Below are 21197 nucleotides of genomic sequence, written 5' to 3'. Positions count from 1 at the left end.
GTCAAAGTTGAATCCAGGTGCTGCTGGAGGGTACAAACAGCTTCTTGCCTGCACTACATATCATTCCTTTATAATGGGATGGAAGGTTTTCCTGATCACTTAGCTTGGGAAAACTGTATCTGAATCTTAAATGAAAACCAAGAACGACATTCAGGATGTTCAAAGCAGGAGAACACACATGTAAACAATTCAGTGAGGCTTGACAACTGCCTGAAACTTTGTGGGAGCTTAGAGATAACAGGAAATTATGTTCATAAGACTGTGCTAAGTCAATGCATGTGTGCATGTCCTCCAGTGTTTTTGTGTACTGTATGCATGTGCTGTGACTCATTGATGCCCGCTAAACATCTATTTGACTTCCATTCGGTACGGCATCAGCAGAGTAGATGTGCAAAGAGCAGTTTTACGAATCATCGCTTTAATATACTCCTCACATCTGTAAAACCAAAATACCATGATCTCCCTTGACCAATGAGATTGTTTCCAATTTACAGAGGGGAGAATGATTAAATGCTAAAAAGCAGTTAATGTAAAAATTCAAGGTGAACCTGCTTCTATTGCAAGTGACAGGATCCGAGTACAACAATCTGCTTCAAACAAATATACATATCTGATGTTACAATAGACTGGGAAGGCCATACCTTGAGCAAGAAGCTATCAACGCTTTCACTGATATCAGGAGCTCAGATACTGGCTATCCACTGTACATCTTGGCGAGCATCGCTCTCCCAGACCAGTGATTCGCTGTCGCAGTATATAGGCCTTGTTCTTTTCTTTACCCCAGCTTGCAGACCAACAGTAGAAACCATCCCAGAGCTATCATTAGATGTCAGGCAGCTGTCAACAGAGCAGTCAGTAATTTGAGTTTGTCGGTTGATAGATTTCTCGTCCAGATAAACTGCTGCCATCTCTGATAGTGAGGCCAAATTTGTGGTGTCACAAGGTGCAGTAAGGCAATCGTTAGATACCTTGATTGCCAGTTCAGACAGTTCTTGTCTTGCAGCCTCTAGGCCAGTTGAAGCCATATTCTGGTTCGCAAGCACCCTACAGGCTTTCTCAAGTATAGACTGGAGGTACTTTCCTTGGGCTTCAATCCGTAGCTGGAGATGTCTCTGAACCTGCTTGCGGCAAAAGCAATCAACACAATCACAAATGAGAAGAAATAATCAAGAGAAAATTTTGAATGCACAGCCAGAAAGAAAAAAAAGCAACCTCCAACTGCTCATGCAATCTTCTTTGCACTTCCATTTGAACTCGCAATGCCTCAGTAACCTGGTAACCACTGCACAAGAACAGAATTTAATTGAAACTGAATATGATATGTGCTTGCCACTATTAGTTGACAAGTGGCATCTTAAATCTTACTCATTTATTTCTTGTCGCACCATTCTTGATGAAGAAGTGCCCTGATTTTCTGAAAGTCCAGTAGCTGCAATAACAGTGTAGAGTTAAATCATACAACACCAGTTAAGGATTAGGGTGACAATGACATGTGGGTATTCCAAAGACCTGAATCAATCCGATGAGGAAAGAATCTTTAATCCTGAAAACAACTTGAGCCTGGATCATAGATATCCATTTGGATCTAGATATGGAACGACACTTGGATGCGGGCAAACATTTAGATATGGCAGCAAAGAGATTTATGAAAACAAATAAAAAACATTTTTTTTTCATTTGACTTGGGTCTGACAACAAACTGTGACAAGGATTTGGATTTATTTTCTGATGGAGTTCCTGTTCGCAGACAAGTGGGCCCAAGCATATATGCTCTAGCAAGCTCCAAAACAAAGTATACCTCAATCAGTCTGTAATCAGACCCATCGTAGCCATCAAACAACTTCCCATCTTTAAAAACATTTGAATGATCAAGTTTTCTGTTACATGAGGCAGTCTTTTGTTACAAGAGAAGTTTAAAACATAAGTAAACCAAGTCTGGGGGGAACATATCAATGAAAAACTGCAAATATTTGAAAAATAAGGGAAAGGACAAATAGGCTAAAAGAAACTGTAATTGGTCCCAATGTCATCCCATGCACCTCAAACTTAAGCTTAAGTAAAGAATAAAAGGAAAACGGATGGTATAACATGATGCATGAGAGAGAGAGAGAGACCATCCCTTGAGCTGTCACTTAGTTCTTTGCATGATTGCTTGCCTAACCGATATTTCTGCAGATTGAATTGGCAAATTGTCAAACAGTTTCTGATAAACATTATTGCGGTGCATGTCTAAGCAAAAAGCAATTTGTATATGCAGAGCAGAATACATAAATGTATAAATAAATGAATGAAGTAGTTCCAAACAAGGGTTTAAAACCCGTGACTCGGAACTCGACTCGTTCTTTATTGACTCGCGACTCGGCGGGTCAACTCGGTGACTCGGACCGGGTTTTGTTAACTTTTGATTTTAAAAGAAAAACAATATATAATTGGTCTGAAACCATGTTTTTGAGTAAACATAGTCTCCAAATGTCTCTAAGAATATAAAAACAACTGCAAAGAGCTATAGAGGTTTGCTTGAATAATTGAATTTGATATCTATACAAGCACTTTGACTAATTCATGACTTGAATTAGAGGATTTGGTCACCATGAGTTCAGTCTGCTACTACCTAAGGTTCCTAAAATGGCCAATCATATATGCTAGCTTGTTTTAAAAGTTTCAATTCCCTCTCTAACAAATCCATAAATGTAAAATAGGGATATATGTGCATATTGAAAGTTTACAGTGCCCAATATCAACATAAATAAGCAATTTTCTCATGTATAAAACTATGCAGGAAATATATTAATGGCACAACTATAAAAAGACTACTAATATTTGAATATGTACAATGCTTGTTCACATAACAAATGGATGATGAAACCTAAATATGACTTCCCATAGGCACAGTTGACCCTCCATATATAGTGAGAATCATTTCTTTAAAATATTTTGCTAGAATAAGTTGATAACACAGGGTGAACAGTAGTTCGAACAACATGGCGATTTTATTCTATGGATTTAAATGCTTTTTTATCTTTAAATGATTTTTATTTTCTTTTTTATACAAAATCTGGGGGTAACCCTTGTTAAAATATATGTACTTATATATTTCGAAACTGTAATTTGAAACTCTAAAAACAAATTTCAAACATCCCAAAACTCGCCCGAGTCAGGCCGAGTCAAGCCCGAGTTTTGGCAAACCGAGTTTGCCTTGCCGGGTTGACTCGCTGGAGGGCCGAGCCGAGCCGAGTCAGCCGAGTTGACTCGGTGAGTTTTAAAACACTGGTTCCAAACTAAGTACTGTCAGCTTGATTGTCACAGTTATATGACCTATTTCCCAGCAGAGGAATAACATCAAACAGCAAGGATTGAAAATTTCAAGGGAATAAATCAGTGAAACCTGAAGGTGACTCTTCAAATGATAGAGAGTAAGACCCTTAACTCCCATTGTTCTCATGATGGTTTTAGGTGTGGCTTCTGCAATCACAATTAACACAGTAAGCACCATAAGCAGGAGGGGGGGGGGAGATCTTGACCAATTCAAAACACCCAAAAAACAATGAAATCAGGGAAGCATTATTCTCAGAAATATGAAAAGATTAAATAGATATTTTTCATACAATGTACTCCTTTCCTTCATTTCATCACCATAAATAAACAGGAGAATGTCACTCTTCCTCAACAGCCATTGATCCACATGCCTAAAAACTAGAAATTCATTACTCAAAAATGGCGGATTGCTTCAGAGATAGAGGTGACATAATGTCAGCAGACTAAATCAAAGTCAAGCAAAAACATCTGCAATTCTGCATGTTAACAACAAACAGCCCAACTACTCTCAGGGAAGCAATATGGATGCATGATTCTAGCTACAGTTCAGTGGAAGGCCAAATAAATCTACCGGTGCATCCAGTAAGCACATATTACCTAAGAAAATCTAATGCCACTTCAGTCCATCCAGTTTCAGTAAACAAAACTAATTACTATCTTGATATATTTAAGCATCAAGTTTGACTTCCCGTGGGCTCAGAGATGCTGGCATATGGTGTTTTCTTGTCATCCGGAATATTTGAAAAATCAGAAATAAAATAGCCCATGATAAAATGTCTGGGAATATCGAGAAGATGAAGAATGTTTGGATAAGCTGGAGAGAAAATTTTCTCAAGGTTGAATGGCCACAAGAATTGATTAGCTGTATTAATCATGGTTTTAAAACCCGTGACTCGGAACTCGACTCGTTCTTTATGGACTCGTGACTCGGCAGGTCAACTCGGTGACTCGGACCGGGTTTTGTTAACTTTTGATTTTAAAAGAAAAACAATATATAAATTATCATTTAAACATATAAAAGTTTGTAGAATGACTTAATTACTAGTGTAATTGATTAATAATTAAAATAACATCAAGTAAAACTATATCTAACTTATAATTACTCATCTAATAGCAAGAAATCGAACAACCAAGCAAAACAATAATTCAATATTTCAATAGAAATAAGCCCTAAAGTAAAGTTAAGTTACAAAGTTCATAAATATAAAGTTAATGATCATAACACAATGACAAAATCAAATTTCATTCATCCAAAATTCATCCACTTTTACAAAATATGATATCTCAATTCTCAAGTCAAGAGTCAATGACTCAAATCTCAAATAGAGGCGAAGTGCTATTATTTGGAACTTCATTTGAATCAATTCTTGAGTTGGAAGTAGAAATTAATGGCTGAATTGGAGTACTAGTGGTTGCATTTTCCCTTGCATCTTCATCTTCAACTCCATCACCACCTTCGTCATCAATAAGATTAGCTTCTTCAATGTTTTCAACTTCCATCTCCAAGTCTCTTAAGAAATCCTTCATTCAATAAAATATGACACATTTGAGTTAACATGCAATAGAGAAAGACAAAAAACTAAATTAAAACAATTTTAATCAAGTTAAAATATCCAACAAACTTTTACGATTTTACCTCATCTCCATCTAAAACTCCTTCTTGCATGACCCATTCATCCATTGGTGTTTGCAAATATATATTGTCCAAAGAAATTGGGTCAAGACGTGTTCTCTTTAATTGCTTTTCTCTCAGACGTAAATTATAATGGACAAACACTAAGTCATTAAGTTTCTTTTGAGCTAATCTATTTTTTCTCTTAGTGTGAATTTGATCAAAGTTACTCCAATTTCGTTCACATCCAGATGAAGAACATGTTTGACTAAGTATACGAATAGCAATTTTTTGAAGATCGGGGGCACATATTCCATGCATTTTCCACCACATTGCTGCATAAAGCCAAAACACACAAAAATGAAAAGTTGATTAAAGAAATATTCTTTTGCACAACACAACAATAATGTTAAAGATAAATCACCTGGCTTATGCTCATCTCTAGTCATAACAGCTATAGAAGTACCAAAATCTGCACTTGCGTCTTCAAATAACTCAAGTTGCTTGCATGCTCTTACTCTAGCTAAAATATTCGGCTCTAACTTCTCAATACATTGAATTAAACCACGCCTTACTTCAGGATGCTTTGTGAATTACATGAAATAGTGCAAATAGTCAAATACATTAAATTGGTAATTGATAAAAGAAAGTTCATATTCAAAAATTAAAACAATTAATAAAAAGATATAAACAAATACATACCTTAGAAAATTGTGAACTATAGTGGTATTTGGGATTGAGATAGTATGTTGCTGCATGAAGAGGGTGATGAAGTTGATTTTCCCAACGATTGTCAATTATTTTCCAATAAGGTTTATACTTTTTCTCGTCATTGTCATGAATTTCTTTTATAGCCTCTTTGGCTCTATCCATAGCTTCATAAAGATAACCCATTGTAGGATTTTCTTCACCATCGACCATTCTCAAAACTTTGACCAGAGGTTCTATAGTTTTAACAGTTGATTCTACGACTCTCCAAAAATTACTATTCAATATAATATCCTCCATCTCTTTCCCCTCAGCAAATGATGAATATTTTGAATTGTTTCATTCATCTGATGCCATCATTTTTCTAAGACCACTTCGATGTTCTAGCAAAGATTGAAGCATGATAAAATTAGTGGCAAATCTTGTAGTAACTGGTCTTAGAATTTCTTTCTTATTAGAAAATTGAGTCCTCATTAGGTTCAAAACAAAAATATGATTGTAGATGAACTTCGTGATCCTTTTTCCTTTTTCCACACATCCAGCTATGCTTTTTATCTTAGAAAAATCTTCAAGCATGAGATCTATGCAATGAGCTGCACAAGAAGTCCAAAATATGGTTTTCCTCCTATCCTCCAACATCTTTTCAGCTGCTTGATAGTTGGCTGCATTATCTGTGATTATCTGTCATTTTTAAATTTCAAAACATTATTAACATACTAGACAAATTATAAATATCAATGTTTAATAGAAAATTACAAAAGAACAGAATAATATACCTGAACAACATTCTCTGCACCTACTGTTTCCACCACTTCATCAAATAATTTTAATAAATTTTCTCGATTCTTCACGATACTTGTTGCATCAACTGATTTCAAGAAGTAAATGCCCCTTGGACAATGAACCAAAAAATTTATCAATGTCCTTTGTGTTGCATCTTTCCAACCATCAGCCATAATAGAACAACCCATTTCAGCCCAAGACTCCTTGTATTCTTTGAAATAATCATCAATTTTTTTAATTTCTTCTTGTAACAATCTTCCAGAAATCTCAGATGAAGAAGGCGGCTTCAATCCCATTCCTACTGAGGAACAAACTTCAATCATCTTCGTAAAGTAAGGAGAATTGGCTGCGTTGAAAGGAATGGCTGAATGATAAAAAAATCTCGCAATAGCTGAACATAACCTATCTCTAGCTTTTTTATCCAAAGCTGCTTTTATTCCAAGTTGTTTCATTGATGGAGACCCTGCCTTCACTTTAACAAAAGCATCAAGATTATGCTTTGGGGCATCGTTCATCAATTTTTTTCCCTTTATATATCTTTTCTCAGAAGACTCATCACTTTCATCTGACAAGTTCATATCATTATCATTTACTTCAACAAAGGAACCAATCTCATTTACAATATTTCTCTTATATATTTTGTGTTCCTTAAATGACTCCAAATTCTTACGATTTTTTTTTCTTACAGATTCTTCGACTTTGTCACATGGTTTCACCTCTCCTTTAATACCAGCAAGATGATACTTAAGTCTATTAATGCCACCACTCATTTGTTTTGTACACCAAGTACATTGTACCATCTTCTTTTTCTTATCAAGTGGTAAACCAAAATCCCACACAGGGTCCTTTCCTTTAGTGAATGCTATTGGAGTCCTTGAAGATCCTTCTTCTGACATTTCTTTGATGATTTGATAAATCTAAAACTTTTAAATTTGAAAAGTTAAAAACATACGCACGGTTAGTAGATTATGCACAAACCCACCAAGGAACAACATTTAAAAACTTAAAAACATAGTGTCATACAAGTATAAAACTAAAACTATACATGGTACACTACATAATGCACACAAACTGAACACTGTATATGCTCATCAGCATAAGCAAGTTATCATTTTTTTTTACTATTAACACTAGCACGATCAAGTTATCAACAACAAAAAAAACCATTAGTGCATGCTTCGTTGCCAAAAAAAATAAATAATGGATCCATGCTAATTTTTTTTGTCAAATTTGTTTGGTTAAAATAGCGAAAGAAATGATGGCATATTATGTCACAACTTCAGCAGCCTACATCTTCAATAGTGAGAATAAAGCAAACCCAATCTTGGCTGCATCTATCAAGGATAAGAACAAGAAATATGCAATGCTATTGATTTGCACACAAACTACCAAATAGCCACATTGAATTTCTCCAGAATATGATGGTGAAAAAAATAAACAAAAGCCTTCAAAGAAAAGTGTCCACAGAAAAAGAAGAGGTCTACAACATTGACATACACACAAGCAGAAAAAATAGAACTGCATCTCTTATACAAAGTACAAACATAGATAATAGAAATGTTCAAAACGATATTTATATATTTGACAGGCTGCTATTCAAAATGGAAAAAAGTACCCTTGGTAACCATGTGGAAGTTCTCAAAGCAAAAATCCAGTGAACTTGTCATATATTTATTAAAGGCTGAGGAATTTGACTTGCAGTATTTGTGTGTCTGTGCCTAGTTTTCAATGTGTATTTCAGTGTGCAAGGATAACAATTCAGCTCCTGAAGTCATAAGAATTTGGTGTGGAGAAATTCTACTCTTTTTTCGCAGGTCACCCAGTATTAAACCCCAATCAGGCTTGAATGTTTTTTTATGGGACATTTAATCTGTTTATCACCCTTGCATATGCAAATAAAGTGTTCTAACTTCTAAATTAGAACATTTAATTTGTTTATCACCCTTGCATATGCAAATGAAGTCATCAGGGATAACAATTCCCAAAGATGTGCACTAAGTAGTAACACAACATTTTAAGGTATGAATCAGGTGTCTAAGTAAGAACTAGAAGAATGTTGCTACATCTAGTACCAAACTAGAACATTGTTGTTTCCCCCAAAAAATTGAACATATGGTGGAAAACGTGACTGAGCTGTCACATAATTCAGAGTACGTTACTTGCAACGCTTGTTGAGGCCCTTGTTACTTTGTGACATAATATACTTTCCAGGATTGCAAAACCTATGTTAATGAAAGAACTAGCACATTCTGACAAACTACCATTTCATACAAAAGATCACAAACTAACAAGGGCCTAAATCCAATTCAATAAGAAAATACATGTTACAAAGACGTGAAACTTGGTCAGTATATCAGACTACATCCTGTGAGGCGTACCTGTGAGGCGTACGCTTCAAGAACTGAGGCGTACGCCTCGCCTGTGAGGCGTACGCTTCAAGTGTTGAGGCGTACGCTTCAAATACTGAGGTGAGGTGTACGCCTCACCTGTGAGGCATACGCTTCAAATACTAAGGTGTACGCCTCGCCTGGGAGGCGTACGCCTCGCAGGCGATGTCGTAGCAGCCGAAGGACCACCTTGAATCCAACGTTTAAAAACTCGCCGAAAAATCTTGCCGGAAAAACATACCTGGTGGTGTCGAAAAATGTCGCCGATGGACTATTTTTGCTGGAGAAGACACGTCGGAGCTGCGACGATGTGCCTTCGCCGTCGATGTGCCTTCGTCGGCGACCTGGCGTCACTGTTCACGCCGGAGTTAATGTTCGCGATGCAAATACAAAACGAAGAAAAATCCCACTGTTCACGCCGGCGTCACTGCTCACGTCGGCGTCACTGCTCACGCCGGAAACTCCTTTCCGGCGTCGCTTTTCTCGCCGAATGGCTGGAGCTGCAGCCGCACCTTCTCGGCTTTTCCCCTCTTCAGTCGAGGGTTAAACGCAATGAACAGTGAAAACCCTTTAGGTTTTCACATTTCGTTAACCATTTAAAGGGTAAAATATTTAATATTGCGAAACTGCCATTAAAACAAACCCTTCGAGTTCTCCGATTTTTTTTGACCCATGACTCGTCCTGAGTCGCGCGAGTCGTCCAGCGAGTTTTGTAAGAAGGAAAACGACAGACCTCGCCCGAGTTCTACGTGACTCGTGACTCGGCCGAGTCATGCCGAGTCATGCCCGAGTCTTGGTCACCCGAGTATGCCTTACCGGGTTGACCCGCTGGAGGGCCGAGCCGAGCCGAGTCAACGAGTTGACTCGGCGAGTTTTTAAACGTTGGTATTAATATGTGAATCAAGTGGGGGCTGACCCTTGTTTCCTGGGTGCCACCTGAAGCAGGGAATTTTTATATTTGGATAGTGTGATGGGACGTCAGATATGGCTTGAAGGTAGCTTACTTGTTACATGCTATGTCACATGGGTGCGGGTGCGAGGATTCGGCACTTCCAAAAAACCCGGGTGCGGGGGTGCGTATATATATATATATATATATATATATATATAAAAGGGGGGTCCGGGGGTTCCCCCTGCTGCGCGGCCAGCGGCGGGGTTCCAGGGGGGCTGCCCCTGGCGGGGGGTTATAGGGGGGCAGCCCCCTGGCTGGTCTCCACAAAGGTGACATGACTATGTAATGCTCAATGAAATATCTTTTATTTGTCAATGAAAGATGGGGGCACAAAACCCCCAGCTTGCTGATTAAAAAAAACAAAAACTATGGGGAAATGCAAGGATAGCTGGTAAAATATGAAAAGAAATATTTATACTCGGGTCTGGATCTGGATCCAATCCATGTTTTATTAATGTATAGGGCTGACGCATTTTCATTAATGACCCAATTGTAATTTAGTTTTGTTGTAAAAGGGTATTTTAGTACCCTAAACTTTGTATTAAATGCACCATATAATGAAAGCTTATGTGCCGATTCCTTATGATGAGGAATCGTGGGTTTGTGCTGCAACATCTTCTCTCTTGTATCCTCTTCTCTTTTCGGGTGATAGAGCTTTGGATCTCTCAAAATCTTTCATGGTATCAGAGCATCAGATCCAGGGTTTGGAGATCGTGACTTCTTTATGATCATCAAAATCGATATTTTTGCCTCTTTCTAAGGTAATACATGCTCTTATTTTCTCATTCCTCTCTTCTTGTCAATTTCGTTAACACTTCTCATTCTTTTCTTCTCTTGATTCCGATCTGTGTTTCGTAAGGCTATTTTTCAATATCATTTTTGTCAAGGTCACTATCTTGAAATCGTGTCTTTCTTTCTTAAACGTGATTCTCATTATTCCTTTGGGTTTCTTCATATTGTTTTAATACTACTCTAGTTCTGCGATCCTTATTCTCTTGGAATAGTGACAACTCATCCCTTTCTTCATCAGTTTTTCTGTTAATCCATTTGGTTCTCTTTCATACTCATCGGGATTCAAAGACGCAACGTCTTAACACCAAGTGACGTGCAAAATATTGGTTAACCATTGTTCAGATTTATTTATACAGCAACATCTGGTTTGCTGCCTCTGGGTTGAATATTGCCAGTGATTATTAAAAAAAAAGGCAGCAGATTTTGCTTGAGTTTAAAAATTTGTTCTGAATGTATTCTTCCTTCCCTTCATTCATTCCTGAATTTCGACTTCCTCTTTCTTTGGAACATGGACTCATTTACTTTCCAGTCTGGTTTTTCTTCAAGTTTTCTGAGCCAACTCGTGTCCGAAAAGTTGAATTCTAATTTCTTGACTTGGAAGAGAGAGATTATTTCTTTCATAAGAAGTCAAGATCTTTCTAGACATCTGGATGACTCTATTCCAGTTCCTCCAGAGTTTATATCACAGGAAAAAAATGACATTAAAGGAGCATCTACCACATTATATGTTAGAAACCCAGAATATGTAGCCTGGATGAAACAGGTGTTAAATATGTATATGTAAATGAATATATTTCTGTACTGTATTGTACCACTTGTACAGCATATTGTACTGTATTGTACTGTATTGTACTACTGTACTGTATTGTACAGCATACTGTACTGTATTGTACAGCATACTGTACTGTATTGTACTGTATTGTACAGCATACTGTACTGTATTGTACTATTGTACTGTATTGTATAACATACTGTACTGTATTGTACTATTGTACTGTATTGTACCACTCGTACAACATATAAATATCAATAGAAAGGGGAGAAGACATTACGCCCAACATTTTTTTCTCTCTTCCCTCTTACCTCTCTCTCTATCTCTTGCTACGATAGTAAGGTGACTCCCACATCTGATTTCTCACATGGTATCAGAGCCAAGGGCGTGGTAATCACGATCATCTGGAAGGCCCCTAAGGACCTTGACGTGCGTTTTTGGGCGTTCTCAAGGAAAGTGTTTTTTTTTTTCATCTTTTCTCTGTTGTTTCTCCGCTGAATCACTATATTTCGACGTCGTTTCTTCATTTCCTCATATCGTGCATCTTTTTCTTCTTACATATTCTGTTATCCCCAATTTTATCAACCCTAATTTCTGTTTTCCCCAAATTTGGGAACCCTCATTTCTCAAAAGTGCCTCTTTTCTCAAACTTCTTGTGATTTCTTATCTATTTCTTGCAATATAGTTGATAAATCGTACATTCTGCACGATTAACTAAAAAATCGTGATTTCCAAAACTCAAAAATTTCTGTTCGTACGGTTCTGTCCGTACAACCTACGAATTTCTGTCGTGCTGTTTGATTCATCTTTGATCTTCTTCCTTATGGATTCTAAAATCAGCCCCGGATTTCTTTCTCAACTTGTTTCTCACAAATTAACTCATGATAACTACTTACTTTGGAAACGCCAAATTCTGCCGTTTATCCGAAGTCATGGTCTTTCCGGGCATCTGGATGGGGGATCACCCGCCCCACCTATGACTATTACGCAAGAGGTAACTGGTAATGATGGGAAGGTGAGTTGCATTGCTATTCCAAATCCTGCGTATGATGTTTGGTTTCAGAAGGACCAATCTGTGGTTGCCTATTTGACTGCCACGTTATCTGATCGTATATTACAAACTATCTCTGACCATTTTACTGCTGCAGAACTATGGAGACATCTTGCTCACTCTTATTCACAGGTTTCTGAATCACGTGCACTTCAACTGAAATGGCAGTTCCAATCTATGCGAAAGGGAACTAAGACCATTACTGAATTTCTAGGGGATATCAAAATTATCATTGATCAGTTGGCCGCTATTGGATATCCTGTTTCTGACAGAGATGTTGTTCAGCAGGTATTGGGAAGCCTTGGGCCCCAATATCGTATGTTTTGCACTGCATTACAGGTTGCCTCTACACTTCCATGCTTTGAGGATTTACAGGCCAAACTCCTACAGTATGAAGTTAGTTTGACTCAAGATCATCTTATTGATGATCCTCATCCTGTCATGTTTACATCTGGGTCTACCTCATTTCGTCCACCTGCTGCTCATATGGGCCGTGGAGGACTCCTTCCTACTCCTACTGCTCCACCTGCCACTAGAGGTACTCGTGTCCCTACTTGCTTCCATTGCAACAAGCGTGGCCATGTGAAAGCAGATTGTTGGCACAACCCACAGAATCGCAACAAGGCAGGGAGGCCAGGACCAAGAGCTGGACAGATGAATGTTAGACAGTTTCAGGGGCAGCCGCAGGGAAATTTTCGAGCACATCAGGGTACTGATCAGGGACAGAGTGCAGGGTTGCCACATGATGTGCAACAAATTCTGATGACTGCATTTAACAACATGAATTTGCGTCAGAATGATGATGGAGTTTGGTATATTGATTCTGGAGCAGCCGCACATGTTACTTCTGATGCAGGTAAACTTTCCAACATGGTTCCTTATATTGGCACTGGCACTATTGTCACGGGAGATGGTTCCCACCACCCTATTTCTCATACTGGAAATGCATCTCTCTCTTTGTCACAATCTACACTACCATTGAAAAATGTCTTACTCACTCCTGCCATTGAGAAAAACATTTTATCTGTTTCTAAATTGGTTGATGAAACAAATTCATCCATGGAATTTACTCCGTCTTCTGTTTGTCTTAAGGACCTTCGAACCAAGAAGATGCTCGCTAAGGGTGAACGACGCGGAAACATGTACGTCTTCGAAGCAGCCCCCGGGACTTTGAAGACGTCATCTACCGTGTCTCCATCTTTTCCTGCTTATTTGAGTCAGTCTTCTTCTGTTATGCAATGTAATAAGCCAGTTTCTTGGCATCGTCGGTTAGGTCATTGTAGTCAAGGGTTCCTTGACAAATTGTCTTCTCAGGGTTTTATTCCCAAAGTCAAATTAGATCATAAGTGTCCTAGTTGTAATGTCTGCAAGAGTCATGTACTTCCCTTTCAAAGTATCAATAAAAGAGCTTCCAAGTCATTTGAAATTATTCACTCTGATGTTTGGGGCCCAGCTCCTGTTTCATCTCTATCTGGCTCTCGTTATTATGTGTTATTTCTCGACTCTTTCACTCGTTACACTTGCATTTACTTTATGAAATCTAAATCTGAAGTGTTCAAACTTTTCAAACAATTCCATGCTCTTGTTCAGAACCTTTTCAATTCAAATATCACTTATTTCCAGTGTGATGGTGGTGGAGAATACATATCTCATGATTTTAGTGAATATTTAAAGGACCATGGCATCACACGTAACTCCTCTTGTCCTTACACTCCACAACAGAATGGAGTAGCAGAACGTAAGCATCGGCATATTGTTGAAACCGCGTTAAGTATGATGCACAATATTGATATTTCTTTCTCTCTTTGGACTGAGGCCTTTCACACTGCAGTGCATATCATTAACAGGTTGCCTATGGAATTATTAGGAGATCAGTCTCCTTATTATTTGCTTCACGGTTCTCACCCTTCTTATGATGATTTGCATGCTTTCGGATGCATTTGTTATGTCCATGTGGATCATTCTTTACGTAACAAGTTTCAGGACAGAGCAGTTCAGTGCAGATTTCTGGGATATGCCGATGGGTATAAAGGATATAGATGTTATGATCCTATTTTGGGTAAGATTAAGGTGTCTAGAAATGTTGTTTTTGATGATGACCATTTCAGCACTTGTGATACTTCTCAGGTATATGAGCAAACTACTTATGATCCATGGCTTTGTGATACTTTGCTATATGACTCTATCAGAGATCCTGTTGTTGATGAACCAATTCAGTTTGAAGCAGACAACTCCATCATCCAGGATGCACCTTCACGGTTTTCAGGTTTGGTTTATGCCCGTCGAGGAGCCCCTTCAACTCCATCTCACGAGGCTCCCCCTCTTCGACGATCCACACGTGAAAGGCATCCTATCCATCGTTGGGTTAGTTACAACAATTTTTCTCTTGACTTTCAGTTGTTTCTAACCAATGTGGCCAAAGAGAAAGAGCCGTCTACTTTCCATCAGGCAGCCCATTCTCGAGCTTGGGTTGAAGCTATGAACGAAGAAATGGCAGCACTTCATGAATGTCATACATGGGATATTGTTCCTCGACCTGTTGATAGAAATGTTGTTGGTTCCAAATGGGTTTACAAGATCAAGCGTAAACCAGATGGTAGCATTGAAAGATATAAAGCTCGCCTTGTTGCACGCGGATTCACACAACAATATGGGCAAGATTATGAGGAAACTTTTAGCCCTGTTGTCAAAATTGGCACCATTCGTGTGATCCTCACTTTGGCACTTCAGCATGGTTGGTCTCTTAGCCAGTTGGATGTCAAGAATGCGTTCCTACATGGGGACTTGAAGGAAGAGGTGTATATGGAGCAACCTCCTGGATATAGTGAACATGATGCGGCTACATGGGTTTGTAAATTGAGAAGGTCTCTTTATGGTTTAAAACAGGCATCTCGGTCTTGGTTTGAGAGTTTCTCCATGGAAATTCAGCAGCATGGCTTTTCTAAGAGTATACTTGATCATTCTTTATTTATGTATAAGAATGATCATGTTACTACTTGGGTTCTTATATATGTTGATGACATCATTATCACTGGGAGTGATGATGCACATATTGCCTTGGTCAAGTCTTTACTCATGGCCAAATTCAAGATGAAGGACTTAGGCCCATTGCGATACTTCTTGGGAGTTGAAGTCGATAGACAAGATGATCGACTCACTCTAAGTCAACACAAGTATACTCTTGACATTCTTCACACCACTGGTATGATTAATTGTAAACCTCTCAGCACCCCATCTGTCTTAAATCATAAGTTTAGTGCAAAAGAAGGCCAATTATATCATGATTCCACTTTATATCGCCGCATTGTTGGTATGTTGCAATATCTTACATTTACAAGACCTGACATTGCTTATGCTGTAAATCAAGCATCTCAGTTTATGCATGCTCCCACTGATTGTCATATGGAATGTATTAAGCGTATTCTCAGATATCTGAAAGGGACTATTGGAGATGGATTGCTCTATCACAAAGATGAAAGCTTCACTACAGGACACCGTTTACTTACATATTGTGATGCAGATTGGGGTGGGGACCCTGATGAGCGTAGGTCGGTTTCAGGATATTGTGTTTTTATTGGCCCAAATATTGTCACTTGGAGTAGTAAGAAACAAAAGGCCATTGCTAAATCCAGCACTGAGGCAGAGTACAGGGCAATGGCAGCAGGGACAGCTGATGTCACTTGGGTATGGCATCTTCTTCAAGAGTTGAATGAACCTATCTCTTCCTCTCTGCTTTTATGTGATAATCAAAGTGCCATTAATATTTCTTTTAACCCTATTCATCATTGTCGCACGAAGCACATTGAGATTGATCAGCATTTTGTTAGACAAAAGATTGAAACAGAAGAAATTGAGGCTTCGTATGTCAGATCAGAAGACCAAGTAGCAGACATCTTCACCAAAGGATTGGTTAGTCATCAATTTTGGTTACTTAAGGGCAAGTTGAGCATGATTGAAGATCATCCTCAACTTGAGGGAGGCTGTTAAATATGTATATGTAAATGAATATATTTCTGTACTGTATTGTACCACTTGTACAGCATATTGTACTGTATTGTACTACTGTACTGTATTGTACAGCATACTGTACTGTATTGTACTACTGTACTGTATTGTACTATATTGTACAGCATACTGTACTGTATTGTACTGTGTTGTACAGCATACTGTACTGTATTGTACTATTGTACTGTATTGTACCACTCGTACAACATATAAATATCAATGGAAAGGGGAGAAGACATTACGCCCAACATTTTTTTCTCTCTTCCCTCTTACCTCTCTCTCTATCTCTTGCTACGATAGTAAGGTGACTCCCACATCTGATTTCTCACAACAGGATCAGGCGCGGGTGCTTATATTACTTACACACTGTCACAAGAGGTACTTGTGGCAATTCCATATGACTGTTCGGCTATGCAGCTGTGGGATAGATTGGTTCAGACATATTCACAAGTTTTCAGGCCAGGGGTCGTGTTTCTCAAAAGGAAATTTCAAATGTTGATAAAGGACTTCATGACTATCATGGAGTACTTGAACAAAATGAAAACCATTTCCGATCAACTAGCCATTGTGGGTTGTGTAGTGAGTGACAAAGACATGGTGCAGCAAACTTTGAGCGGGTTGGGGCCTGATTATCACATGATTGTTACCTCTTTATTATGTTTACCTTATTTACCTACATTTAAAGATCTACGTGCAAAACTTTTTCAATATGAGATGACCTTAAAATGATTTTTTGAAGAGCCTCATGTACATGATGGCGCACAAGATGTTCTTGCCATAGGAGTTGCATATGGGTGAGGACGAAGAAATTATGATTTTCGAGGAAGGGGAGGTCAAGGAATGGGCAAGGAAGTCGTGGAATATTACCTACACTCAACATGCCTTCCAACTCACAGAGGCAAAGGCCAATTCTCACTTGTTTTCTATGCAATAAAAGGGGGCATATCAAGGCTAACTGCTGGTTCAACCCTCAAAATAAAGGAAAATCATTGCAGACAGAGATAAGGAAAGGGACAGATAGTCCAAAAACCAGTGGACAAGTAAAGGAGTTGCTATTGTCTACCTTATCAAAATTAAATTTAAAACAGAATGATTAGGGTACTTGGTATGTTGACTCTGGGGCAACTCATGTTACTGGTGATGCTGGTAAGCTCCTAAACTTTGTTCCTTAAATTGGCATAAATAGCATTGTCACTGGGGATGGATCTCACTACTTTATTTCTCACATTGGAAACTCAGTTATTCCTATATCAAAGTCCTTTCTCAGTCTTTCAAATGTCCTTTATGCTCCTAACATCAAGAAAAATATTGTCCTGTTTCTAAGCTTATTGATGATATTAATGCTTTAATTGAATTTACTCCCTTTTCTGTTTATGTGAAGGATCTTCGTACGAGGGAGATGTTCGCTGAAGGAAAATGATTGGGCAATATGTACATCTTTCAAGAAAATCCTTCTATTCGTGTTTGCCCTGTTGATCCCAACTTGAAGCTCTCATCATCGTCTTCTTTAGTGATTCATAAAAGTGTCTTTAGTGTCTCTGAATGTAATAATCCAAATCTTTGGCATGGTCGTCTAGGTCATTGCAGTAATCGTTTCGATGAGAAGCTTATCTCGGACCGTCTCATTCCCAAGTCAAGTTTAGGATTAAGTGTCGATGATAAAAAAATGTTCTAGTTGTCTTTTGTGTAAGAGTCATGTTCTACCTTTTCATTCTATTAATAAAAGAGCTTCAAGACCCTTTGAAATTATTTGTTTTGATATTTGGGGAACTGCTCCAGTTGCCTCTGTGTCTAGAATTAAATATTATCTCATACTTGTTGACAGTTATTCTCGTTACACCTGGATTTTCTTTATGAAATACAAGTTTGAGACCTTTGAATTGTTTCAAATTTTTCATTCCTTTGTCAAGAATCATTTTTCTGAAAATATTCTTTGCTTCCAATGTGATAGAGGGGGGTAAGTTCTCTTCAAATGACTTTATTAATTTTCTCTAAAATAATGGAATAAGTAGAAGGGTGTCTTGCCCTCGTACACCTCAACAAAATGGAATTGCTAAAAGGAAGCATCGCCATATTGTCAAGAGTGCGATGAGTATGATGTATGATAGTAATCTTCTAATTACTTTGTGGGCAGAAGCTTTTCATTCAGCAATTTATGTGATAAACCAATTACCCATGACTAATTTGGAAAACAAATCTCCTTATTTTTTCCTGTATGGAGTTCATCCAAATTATCATGATTTGCGCATGTTTGGTTGTATATGTTATGTCCATACTGACAGTTTAATGCAACATAAGTTTCAGGACAAGGCCTTGAAGTGCAGATTTATGAGATATGCAGATGATTATGACGGGTACAGGTGTTATGATCATGTGAGTAAGCGCATCAATATATCCAGAAATGTTGTCTTTGATGAACTGAACTTTGATCACCAATCTACTACTTCCTCTGAATTAGACTCTGACGTTGAGGTCTATCACTCCTGGTTAAATTCTGAACTCTTTTCTAGTACTAATGATGCTTGTCCTTCATATTGTATTCAAAGGGATGGGGGAACCACGCCTGCTAACGAGTTGACTCCTCAGGCGAGTATGAGATCTGAACCATCCTTGGAACCCGAAATGAGATTTTAACCATCCTTGGAACCTGAAAGGTATAAAGGTGTTGTTTATTCTCAACGAGAAAGGGAGGTGCCCTCTAATCAGGAGATGAATTCCCCTTCTATTCCTGCTCCAACCTTCGATGTTAGAAGATCCACTCGCTCTCGCCATCAGATTGAAAGGTGGGTCAGTTATGAAAACTTCTTGATGGACTTTCAACTCTTTCTAACCTCCTTGGGCAAGGAAGATCAACCCACAACCTTTTATCAAACCGCAAATTCCAAAAGGTGGATTGAAGTGATGAATGAAGAAATGGAGGCTCTTCATGAGTGTGGTACTTGGGATATTGTTCCCAGACCACTTGACAGAAATATAATAGAGTTCAAGTGAGTGTACAAAATAAAGTACAAACCGGATGGCACTATTGAACAATACAAGGTGAAACTGGTTGCAAAGGGTTTCACACAGGAGCAAGGACAGGTTATGAAAATTGGGACCATCAGAGTCATATTATCCTTAGCTATTGAACATCAGTGGACACTTAGTCAACTTGATGTCAAAAACACCTTTCTATATGAAGAACTGAAAGAGGAAGTGTACATGGAGCAGCCCACTGGATATGCAGAAGGAAATCCTAAAAAATACATATGCAGATTAAAAAGAACTATATATGGGTTAAAGCAAAAATCTCGTTCTTGGTTTGACAGTTTCTCTCTTGAAGTGCAAAAATATGGCTTTAGTCGATCCCTTCTTGACCACTCCCTGTTTATATTCAAATGTCAAGATGTAGTTACTTTGTTATTGATATATGTAAATGATATTATCATTATAGGTAACTCCAATGATCATATTGAGCAGGTCACGAAGCTCTTGAATTAGAGATTTAAAATAAAGGATCTTAGAAAACTACAATATTTTCTTGGAGTTGAAGTTGACAGGACTACTGAAGGAATGACTCTCACCCAGCATAAATAGATCATTGATTTTTCAGCAAGGTAGATATGAAAGAGTGCAAACCTTTAGGAACACCAAGTGTTCTTCATCAGAAACTTAGTTCCCAAAATGGAGATTTATATAAGGATCCTACGAGGTATCGCAGCATAGTCGGGATGCTGCAATATCTCACTTTCACTCGGCCTGATATTGTTTACTCAATTAATCAGGTATCTCAGTTCATGCATGAGCTATGGGTTAGGCATATGGAAGTTGTTAAACAAATACTTCGGTATTTGAAGGGAACTATCGAGGATGGCCTTCTGTATAGAAAGAGGATGAATGAGTAGAATTCATATGAACTCATTATTTATACTGATGCAGACTGGGCGGGAGATCCAGATGAACGCAGGTCAATCTCAGGTTATTGTGTTTTCATTGGAATGAATCTAGTATCTTGGAGTAGCAGGAAACAAAAAACCATTGTCAAGCACAGAGGCCGAATATAGGTCAATGGCAGCCGCCACTACTGAGGCTGCATGGATTAGGCACCTATTGATAGAGGTAGTAGAATCAGTCTCTCAATCCCTTCTCTTATGTGACAATCAAAGTGCCATCAATATGTCTTTTAATCCTATTTACCACAATCGTGCCAAACACATTGAGATAGATCAACACTTTGTGAGGCAGAAGGTGGAAGAGATTGAACCTGAATTTGTTTGGACTACTGATCAAGTTGTTGATCTGTTCATAAAGGGACTGACTAAGGATAGATTTTGGATGCTAAAAGGCAAGTTGTTCATGGTTCAAAACCATATACAACTTGAGGGAGGGTGAAAAGAAGTCATATTTATACTCGGGTCTGGATGTGGATCCGATGTACAGGGCTTACGCATTTTCATGGTCCTCTTGTAATTTAGTTTTGTTGTAAAAGGGTATTTTAGTACCCTAAACTTTGTATTAAACGCACCATATAATGAAAGCTTATGTGTCGATTCCTGATGATGAGGAATCGTGGGTTTGTGCTGCAACATCTTCTCTCTCTTGTGTCCTCTTCTCTTTTCGGGTGATAGAGCTTCGGATCTCTCAAACACCACAACAAAGCAGTGGATTAGAGATGACCTCATTCCATCGCTAACCGGCTTAGCGACGAAGAGGCGACGGACAACTTACGTCGCGAATTTTTCGACGCTAACTGGCGACAGAATAAATCTGTCGCCAATTGCGACGGAATAACGAACGATGTATTCCGTCGCAAATCCGCCGGTACTAGACGGCGACCTCGG

At 38.4% G+C, this 21197-nt stretch overlaps 1 protein-coding gene across 3 annotated transcripts in view; it reads right to left on the bottom strand.

Moving 5' to 3' along the window:
- Positions 1–392: 392 nt before the first annotated feature.
- The window catches only part of LOC149843112 (protein PHR1-LIKE 2-like), a 108475-nt gene continuing 87670 nt past the window's right edge, over positions 393–21197 (bottom strand). For 2 of the 3 annotated variants that reach the window (XM_090001694.1, XM_090001693.1), the window contains 5 exons: positions 3386–3462; positions 2115–2169; positions 1366–1429; positions 1213–1282; positions 393–1118 (listed from right to left, as the gene is read on the bottom strand). In XM_090001694.1, coding sequence (XP_089857820.1) covers positions 684–1118; positions 1213–1282; positions 1366–1429; positions 2115–2169; positions 3386–3462 — 701 coding nt within the window. In that variant the 3' untranslated portion in view covers positions 393–683. The remainder of the gene's footprint in view (positions 1119–1212; positions 1283–1365; positions 1430–2114; positions 2170–3385; positions 3463–21197) is intronic. The other variant, XM_090001695.1, reaches the window with a different exon arrangement.

The sequence above is a fragment of the Nuphar pumila genome, chromosome 3 (genome assembly GCF_984573655.1).
Source record: "Nuphar pumila chromosome 3, dmNupPumi1.hap1.1, whole genome shotgun sequence".
NCBI classification, from domain to species: domain Eukaryota; kingdom Viridiplantae; phylum Streptophyta; class Magnoliopsida; order Nymphaeales; family Nymphaeaceae; genus Nuphar; species Nuphar pumila.
Note: the sequence above shows the minus strand (reverse complement) of the source record. Positions and strands in the feature narration are given on the sequence as shown.